Source organism: Numida meleagris, chromosome 13 (genome assembly GCF_002078875.1).
Source record: "Numida meleagris isolate 19003 breed g44 Domestic line chromosome 13, NumMel1.0, whole genome shotgun sequence".
NCBI classification, from domain to species: Eukaryota; Metazoa; Chordata; class Aves; order Galliformes; family Numididae; genus Numida; species Numida meleagris.
The window spans coordinates 5,144,256-5,153,462 of record NC_034421.1 but is presented as its reverse complement, the minus strand read 5'-3'; the positions used below and the strand labels follow the sequence as shown (position 1 = coordinate 5,153,462).

Here is a 9,207-nt window from a genome sequence, read left to right as displayed (position 1 = left end):
CCCCTGTGCAGCTCACATAGTCCTGGAGCAGAGTCTCTGTGTTCGCCGTGCGGGTGTCAGCACTGCTGGTGACCCCGTCACGCCGCTTTGGGGGGCTCCATGCCCCCGGCCCCATTCTGCCACCCCGGGGGCTCTGCCCACGCAGAGGAGCTCTGGGGAGAGAGGCAGGGGGGCGGCCGGCAGCGCTGTGCCCACCCCGGGGGCCACACTCCTCTGGTGACCCCCGACGGCTCCGAGATGGGGACGGTGGCACTGCCACCCCCCTGCGGGTCCCTCGCTGGTGGCGGGGGCCATGCACCTCCTGTGCTGCTACACCGGCTGTCTCTGTGGGGACAAGGACAGGGCATTAGTAGGGGGCAGGACACACGGCACATGGTGGGGGGGGGGAAATGCCCCTCTGTCCCCAACTGATAGGGATGTCCCCATTAGGATTGAGGGTGTGCTTTTAGCATGGGTTAAATCATCACTCTCCTTGCTCTGTGTTAAGGGAAGGTGGACACAACCCCCCAGTATGTCAAGAGGAGGTAGGAGTGCAGCCCCCACTTGTCACAACTTCAAGGGTCTCATGGGTGTCCCGGTGTCCCCCAGGAAGTGATGATTCTGTGATGACTACTGGGGTTGAACACTGGGGGTGGCTGTGCTGGGGGGTGGGATGTCCTGGTGGACACGGGGACACTGAAAAGCAGATCCACCTCCCTCAGGAGCTGTAGACATTGGGGAGCACACGAGAGCTCTGGGCTTACCTTATGTTTGGGACATCTCAGAGAGAAGCTCTCCTCAGTTAATAAACAACCTGTGGGGAAAGGAGAGGGCATGTGAGGGCAGTCCCTGCCACCAGCTGTCTCTGGGCAGTGAGGACACAGCATCCTCCCTGCCACCACCCAGAGGAGCCACACCACTTGCAGGAAGTTTGGCTAAAATTGGCCTCATCTGGGACACAAACTACAGAGCAGTGCATCACCATTCGTGGGGAGCCCCCAGCTCACCCTGGCCCTGCCATCAGCCAGGTCAGGGGGAGCAGGGGGGGGTCCCCGCATCCCCATCCCCACACCTGGGCTCACCTGTGTCGACGGCACACGCGTAGTGGTAGGTGTGGGGACACCCCTTCTGGCAGCAGCCCACGGTGGCTCCCGCTTGCTGGCAGCTTGAGCACTTCTTTCACCGCAGCCGGGAATCCAGAGCAGGGTGGGAGAGAGGCAGAGACAGAAAGACCCCATTAGAGCCTGGTGCAAAGGTGAGAAGCCCCTATGGCCATGTGGGAGGCATGGAGGTGAAGGGACATGGCCGGGGCCATAGTAGGGAGGCCGCAGCCTCCAGCCAGCATTGCATTTGTGCCTGGTGGTCATGGAATGGATGCAGCCAGCCCGAAACCTGGTCAGGGAGGGCTTGCTGCAGGCCCCGCCCAGCCTCTGCTGGCATGGCTGTGGCACAAAGCCCCGTGTCCCCATGGCAGTCTTTCAGTATCCTCCTCCCTATTCTGCTTTCCTGATGTCCTCATGCTCCTCTTGCCCTGCACAAGGAGCAGGGCAGGGCTGTCCCCTCCCCAGTCCCCAGCTGCCCATCGACCTGGCATCAGATCGCCCTTTCCCACCTCCCACCCTGCGCCTGTCCCTCTCTGAGCTGCTGCATGACTGAACAGCATACAAATGCTCCTAAGGCTGAAGGGGGAGATTTCAGGAGCTCTGAGAGGCGGCAGCGTACATCCCATGGGAAGCCAGCTGGGTTTGCACATCTGAACGCCAGCCCCAGCTTCCCAGGATGACTCCTAATGCCCGGATGTTGCGGTCCAACCCTATTCATTTTAACCCCTTATCACCCAGCCACATCAGCTGAGCAGCAACACACCGTTAGCCCTCAACTTGCCGCGGTGTCTGGGCTGGGAGTAGGGGAGCAACCATAGAAATGGCTTCAGCCAAATGCGGATGGTGAATGCCACGGGAGAGGCTGCTCCCAGCTTTGCTGATGCCTCTGCTATTATCCGGGGGTGCACAAGCCCCATGAACCTGCTGAGAAATGGGCCCTGGGGCCTGTTCCCAATGGCACCCCATCCACACCCTCAGAGGGAGTCAGAGCGCCTGCAGGGACCGTGCCAGCAGGGCTGAGCCCCATGTCCCCACATCACGGCCCTGCAGTGACACCCAAGGCTGCACCATCTGCCACCCCGTCCCCACAGCCACCCCATCCACCCCCCCACGGCCCTTCCGCTCCAGGAGGGCCCATCCCGTGTGGGGCAGACGGCCGAGCTCTTACCAGGTCGGCAGCCGCCTTGACAGCCTCCTGCAGCCCGTAGAGCTTCCCCGCCACCAGGAACACCCCAGCGGTCCATACGGCACAGGCCTCGTGCAGCCAGTGCTCCTGCGTGTCGCCCGCCGGCTCGGGCTGTGGTGGGGACTCGGCCTTGGTACATTCGTGCCGCCGGGGCTTTTCGGCCGCCTCCTCGCCCTCTGTCCTCTCGTCACAGCAGTAGCAGCTCTGCAGCCTGCGGAACACGCCCCGGGGGCTGGAGCGCAGCACGTTCTGCTTGCCCGTCTCCGTGGCACCCTCCGGCCTGCCCGCCCTGCCGCTGGCTGCCCAGCTGCTCTCTGCGGCCCCTCGGGGCCTCTCTGCCATGCCTCCCTCCTCGCCCTCCGCCCGCGCTTTCTCCTTCAGCCGCGACTTCTTTTTGGGCAGACAGTCCTCGGGGTAGTAGGGCCCACACAGGTCACCCAGGTCCTTGTAGTTGGCGGGGCTGCGGCACAGGCAGCACACCAAGCAGGCCGCGCTCAGTGCCTTGGACACCACGGGCCCCAGGTGCATGGCGGAGGAGGCTGGCAGGGCCGCCCGCGGCCTGGGCACGGCACCGGAGGGCCCCCGCTGCAGCCGGGCCTCGTCTCCGGGCGAGTTGATGACGGTGCAGGCGGTGGTGAAGTCGCCGCGCCGCTCCACGTGGACGTAGGGAGCGAAGGGGGGGGCCCGGCTGTCGGCCCGCAGCCGCTTGCAGGAGATGTACTTGAGGCGGATCTCAGGTTCGGCAGGGTCCGGCAGCGGGGCTTGTTGGGCCGGCCGCCGCCGCTTGCCCCGGCTCTTGCAGCGCACCGGCACCGCCTTGGCCTTGCCGTGAGCCAAGCGCTTGCGCTGCCGCTTGGAGTAGCCATTGTAGTTGGCGTGGTTGGCCCGTGGCTTTGCCCCCCGCACAGGCCCGCCCGCCGCCGGCCCCTCACCGCCCACCGCCTCCTTCTCCTCGCTCTTTGGTTTCTTGCCCTCATCCCCTCCGCCCGGCCCGGCAGCACGCTCACGGGGCGGCAGCGGCAGCGTGGGGCCGAGCGGTGCCTTGGCCATGCCCAGCGCCGCCGCTTTGCCCTTGCGGTTCCTCTTCTTGGGCAGCAGCGCCACGTTCTTGGCTGCCACGGCCGAGCCAGGCTGTGCCACCGCGGCCTGCACGCAGCCCTCGCTCTGCAAGCTGTCAGCAGGGAGCTTCTTCCCGCTGCCCGGTTTCCCCTTCAGCGCTCGGCCGTGGGGGTTCCGGCAGAACGGCTCGGCTGACGGTGCGGTGGGCACCTTCTGTGCTGCCGCCAGTTTGGGCAACCGCGCGTCACCCACCGCCAGGGCCACACCGCTGTGCTTCACCGCCCGCTCGCGCTCTGTGCCCGCCGCGCTCAGCGCGGTGCTGTAGGTGGCCGCCACCGTGGCTGCCGCTGCCGCCGTTTTGCAGGTGAACTTCTTCAGGTTGGGTGAGGTGATCTTCTGCACGATGGCCTCCAGCTTGAGGCCGCGGCCCTTGCGGGGAGGCAGCACTTTGGTCTTGGTGGCCTCCTGGAAGGCCGCCCGGGAGGTGATTTTGATGCAGACGTCCGGGGCCTCCTTCACTGGGGGGGGCTTGGGGACGGCTTCGCCGGGGCTCTTGGGGGGCAGCTTTGCTTTCACCTTCTTGGCCACGGGCATCTTCTTGAAGAGGCTGTGGGGACCCTCCGGCTTCTCCTCCTTCACGCCACCGCTGTTGCTGCGCAGGACGAGGTTCCTCTTCTTGGCAGGGATGGGGGAGATGAAGGTGGACTTCCTCTTCAGCGAGTGCAGGGGCCGCTCCGACATCTTGCCGCCCACTCCTGGCCCCGCTTTGGGCAGCTTCATCCTGGTGCCCACCTTGCCCTCCTTGTGGGGGCTGCCCGGGGGGGTCAACTTGAAGGCGGGCGGGAGGTGGTTGTTGGAGATGAGCTTCTTGGGTGCTTTGCAGTTCTTCAGTCGGACATCAGCCGCCCGCTTGCCTCGCCGCCTCTTGGTGTAGAAAACCTCCTGTGTCTTCGTCCGGGAGCGCAGGATCATCGAGCGCTGGTCCTTCTCCCCGGCGTCTGCCACGTCCCCGTCTGTCGGCCCTGGCCCCACCACCTCCTCAGCTGGCACCAAGCTGGGCACCGTGATGGTGGCATCCCCGCCGGAGCTCTGGATGACCTTAGGGGCTGGCCGGCCGCTGCGCTTCCTGGCTTTGAAAGCCACCCGCTGCTTTACACCACACGCCGGCTTCTTGCCCAGCTTCTCCTGGTGCATGGGTGCCTTCAGCCCCTCCAGCAGGGCCGGGGCACGGGGCTCGGCAAGGGCGGTGAAGGAGCGGGTGCACATACGTGCCGGCAAGCCCTCTGCTGCAAACCTGGGTGTCTGGCTGTGAGCATTCTTACTCAGCATCTCCCCCTGTCCGTCCAGCCCCACGCACAGCGCTGGCAGCTCATTGAAGGGGCTTGGCACTGCATTGCCGGCACTGTCCCCCTCCGGCAGCCGGCAGTGGATCCTCTTGTTGCGGAGGCTCTTGCCCCGTGAGACAGGCTCCGTCTTCACCAATGTGTTTTCAGGTGCTGGTTGCTTCTTCACCCCTAGTGACAAAACAGGTTCAGAGTCCACTGCTTCCGGGTGGGATTTCTCCACTCCACCACTCTCTTCCTCGGGCTGGATGTGGGGCAGGGAAGATTTGAACCAGCTCTTCACCTTAGTCTCTGTGCCCACTGCTGGGCCCAGCAGGATGATGGACTGACCGGAGAGACGTGCTGAGGGCACCGAGCTCTCCTTCTCCACTGTGCTGACAGTCTCCTCGGCAGACATGGGCACCTCGCTGGCAGACAGCACGGCGGGTATTTCCGGGGGCTTGGGAGGCGAGGCGGCGTAGGGCACCGACTTCTGCTCTGTGCCCGCCAGCTCGCAGAGCGAGGAGTACTCCTCTGCCTCCAAGTCTGACTCCTTCAGCTCTGGTGATGAGATCATGGGGATCTCGCCGAAGTCCCCGGCCGAGCAGCAGTGCCGCGTGTCCTGCAGCCACCTCTCACTCTCCACTTTTGTGGCCTCATCATAGGTCAGCGTCTCCTCCTCTTCCTCCTCCATTGCCTGCTGGCCAAAGTCCCGGGCCGGCTCACTCTTGGCCGGCTGCTCGCCGTCGCACAGATCCAAGCCGCAAGCATTTTTTTTCTCCTTGCAGGACCCCCCCAATTTGCTGGGGAAGAGGCCTTTGGGGAGGTCAGAGGCTTGCAGGCCCGAACCCAGCTCCTTCCACCTGAGGCACGCCTCTCCCAGGTTCTCCTCTGGCCACTCAAAGTGCTCCATGGCATTTTCAGAGCCCACCGAGTTGGCTGTGGTACTCGAATAGCAGCTGAAGCTGGAGGCCCCTGCACTGGAAGTAGCGGCAGGGATGCTGGGCTTGGAGTTGAAAGCCAGCGGGTCCGCATCCTTAAGCGTGTCCTTGGTCTCAGTGGCCACAAACTCTACCTGGGGACCCTCATACACCTCCTCCCCAAAGTCCTTCCCCCCGCTGCCCCCCGAAGCCTTGTCCATCTTGAGGGGCTCGGTGAGGGTGCTGGAGTCGCCCTGACTGGGCCATGCACCCTTCACCATGGAGTCCAGGCACGGCCGGTGGTTCTCCAGCTGGAAGGGGGATTTTGTGGCCTCCTTGCTCAGCATGGGCGAGTTGGCCCAGGCTTTGTCCTCCTTCTCGCTGATGGCATCCTGCAGGACGATGATCTCGGAGGCCAGCTCCTCCTGGGACAGCGCACTGAGCAGCAGCCGGGGACAGTCCCGCTCGTTGGTCACGTACTTGGTGAAGGTCTCCAGGGGCAGGGTGGCGTGGATGCTCTGGAAGGAGTCATCCGATTTGGTGGACATGTCATCCGGGGAGGTGACAGAGCAGGTGGACACCGACTCGGGCTTTGCCTTGGAGTTGCTGTTGACGCGGGCAGGGCTGCGGTTCTGGTTGCAGTACAGGAAGCTCCTCTCCAGCTGGTCCTCCGAGCCGCTCAGATAGTCGGCGTCCTGTGTCTCGGCATGGACGGACTGCGGGGTGCTGAGCGGGTCCGACAGCGGGGTCCCCACCTGCTCTGCAGAGTACGTGCTGCTCTCTGGGCTGCAGTGCTGCCCCTTGAGCTGCTCGGGGGTCCTCGCTGGGGTCTTGATGCCCTTTTTCTGAGGCACAGCCGATTTGGAAAGCAGCAGCTGTTGGACGGTGTTGGAGATGTTCTCCACCTGGGAGGTGAGCGCCGTCAGGCTCTGCAGGCTCAGGTCTGACAGAAGGTTTTCAGGCAGTTTCTCCTTCGGCAAATTTTTGCAGTTCCCAGATTGAGCATCCGGGCTTGTCCCGTCGGTGGGAGAGGGGTTGAGCAGCGGCATGAAATGGCTGTGGTCAGCAATGCCGGCTGGGAAGGCACCGGCATTGAGCGGCTGCTGGCTGTACTGGAAGTTCTCCAGGTTGGGCATCAGCGGGGACGGCGTGGAGCTGTAGGACGGGGAGCGGCCGACGGAGCGTGCCGGCGAGTGGCTGGCGCTGGGGCTGAAGGTTTGGTAGTATTGCTCCGGCGTGCGGACGGGCGGCGCGTCACCCTGGCAGTAGGTCTGCCCCGCTTGGTTGTAATGCTGATACTTGGCCAAGTTTTGGTAGTGGAGGCTCTCCGGGGCGTGATGCCTCCCCTGCAAGGGCTGAGGTTGGGGCTGGGGAGGCTGCGGTGGCTGCGGGGGCTGCGGCGGCGGTGGGGGCTGCGGGGGCGGCTGCGGGGGCTGCTCGTAGCCGATGCGGTTGGGCTGGTAGCCGTGCAGGTTGGGCACGCGGGGGCCGGGGGCCAGGCTGGCGGCGCTGCCCAGGGGCCGCTCCAGCGGCGGCTGCCCCGAAGGCGCCGTGCAGCTCTTGTAGGAATGCGCCGGCTGGCTGCCCCCCGGCACCGAGGAGTAGGTGGAGGAGGCGGGGAAGGACTGTGAGTGCTGCCCGAAATGGGGACTCTGCGAGAAGGGCATGGGCGAGGAGATGTCGTTGGGCAGCTTCTGCCGCTGCAGCTTGGGGTAGGGCAGTGCGGGCGGCTGCTGCGGCTGCTGCTGCGGGAAGTGAGTCCGGAAGGGCAGCGGGGCCGCCGCCGGCTCGTGGTACGGCCGCCCGCCTGCTGCCGGCGACGTCTTCTTCATCAGGCTGTCCTCATACTTGGGCAGCGCCGGCGGCTGCCCGCCCCACGCCTGCAGGCTCTCGTCGCCCGAATAGCGTGCCGGGTAGGGGCTGTTCTCCTGAACGGCGTAATTGGAAAAGGCCGGCCTGCCTTGCAGCTGCTGCCCTGCTAATTGCTTGTTTCCCCGGTGGTATTTCTCCACGGCGCTGTTCTCGTAGCCCGCGTATGGCAGTTGCTGCTGACTGTAGTACTCCTTCGCCACCAGCCTCTGCCGCTCGCAGTTCGGCCCTGCCTGACTTTGATGCCTGTAATTCTCCAGGCGTGATGTATCTTGTGAAGTCGGCTGGTAGCTCTGCTGGTTGCCATGGAAACCACACCTTTCTCGAAAGGACTGCATGGCGCGGGCTTGTTATCTGCGAAGAGAGAGAGGCGAGAATTCAAATGAAGCAGCGGCGCTGCAGAGGGCCGGGGAGCGCGGCCGCGTGCAGAGGGGACTGAGCTGCGGGCACCGCGGGCATCGCCTCCGCTGCCAGGGCATCGCCTTGCTGGAGCTGCTTCACCTCGTGCCGCTCTGACCGCGGCACCTGGCGCTGCATTGCATCGCCCTGCGTTGCCTTGCCTTGCATTGCATCGCCCTGCATTGCATCACTTTGCATTGCATTGCATCACCTTGCAATGCATCGCTTGACATTGTCCTGCACCATGTCACCTTGCGTTGCATCGCTCTTCATCGCTTTGCATCACCTTGCATCGCATCGGTTTGTATCACCCTGCATTGTCACATCGCGTTACATCACTTTACGTCACCCTGCACCGCATCACCTTGCTTTGCATCGCTTTACACTGCCCTGCATTGTCACCTTGCATTGCATTGCTATACACTGCCCTGCACTGTCACCTTGCATTGCATCACTCTGCATCACATCGCATCACTTTGTGTTGCATCGCTCTGCGTCGCATCACCTTGCACTGCATCGCTTCACATCGCATTGCATTGTTACCTTGCCTCGCAATGCTTTATCTTGCTCTGCACCACATCACCTCACATTGCATCGCCTTACATTGCACTGCATCGCTTTGCATTGCATCGCCCTGCATCATATCACTTTGCATTGTATCGCTTTGCATCACATCACCTTTCACTGAATTGCTTTACACCGCCCTGCATTGTCACCTTGCATTGCATCGCCCTGCATCACATCATCTTGCCTTGCATCACTTTATCGCCCTGCACTGTCACCTTGCATCGCATCGCTCTCCATCACATCACCTTGCCTTGCATCGCCCTGCATCGCATCACACTGCATTGCCCCACGTCACCCCGCATCACATCACCTCACCCTGCATTGCCCTACACCACCCTCCAGTGTACCTCCCTGCATCACATCACCCTGCATTGCATCCTGTGCCTCCTCTCTCCCTGCAGCGTGCCCCCTCCCCACCTTCCACAGCTTCACAGGGTCAACACCCCTCCCCAAACCTGGCCTGCAGGGTGCTGCCACCCCAAAGCTCTGCTGGGCCTCCACGTGTTCTCTGTGTTCCACACACCCGCTGTCCATCGCTCCACAAATCCCTTAAGGGGTAACCCTTCCTCCTGGGGCTGCCGGCATCCTGCACGCCCCCGCAAACACCTCGCTCATTGCCATTCTTTGTAATGATTGCGATAATTACTGGAGGCAGCAGCCTGGAGGGACAGGAACGCGGGGCTCTGCTGCAAAAAAAACTCATTTCAACTTCCTGGGTCTGCCCGTCTGTGCCTGCAGCCGCCTCCCGCAGCCCCCCCCGTCCCCAGCCAATAACCCCAGCGCCGGTGCGATGCCATCTGGAA

At 63.5% G+C, this 9,207-nt stretch overlaps 1 protein-coding gene across 2 annotated transcripts; it reads right to left on the bottom strand.

Moving 5' to 3' along the window:
* RAI1 (retinoic acid induced 1) lies at positions 7-7,836 on the bottom strand. Of its 2 annotated transcripts, none has more exons than XM_021411684.1 (4): positions 2,251-7,836; positions 1,062-1,152; positions 744-793; positions 7-324 (listed from the first exon to the last, which is right to left on the bottom strand). In XM_021411684.1, the coding sequence occupies exons 1-4, from the start codon at positions 7,774-7,776 to the stop codon at positions 310-312; spliced, it is 5,682 nt and encodes a 1,893-aa protein (XP_021267359.1). In that variant the 5' UTR covers positions 7,777-7,836; the 3' UTR covers positions 7-309. The 2 variants fall into 2 exon arrangements, with proteins under 2 accessions (XP_021267359.1, XP_021267357.1); XM_021411682.1 differs by having other exon boundaries at positions 1,062-1,155; positions 2,251-7,835.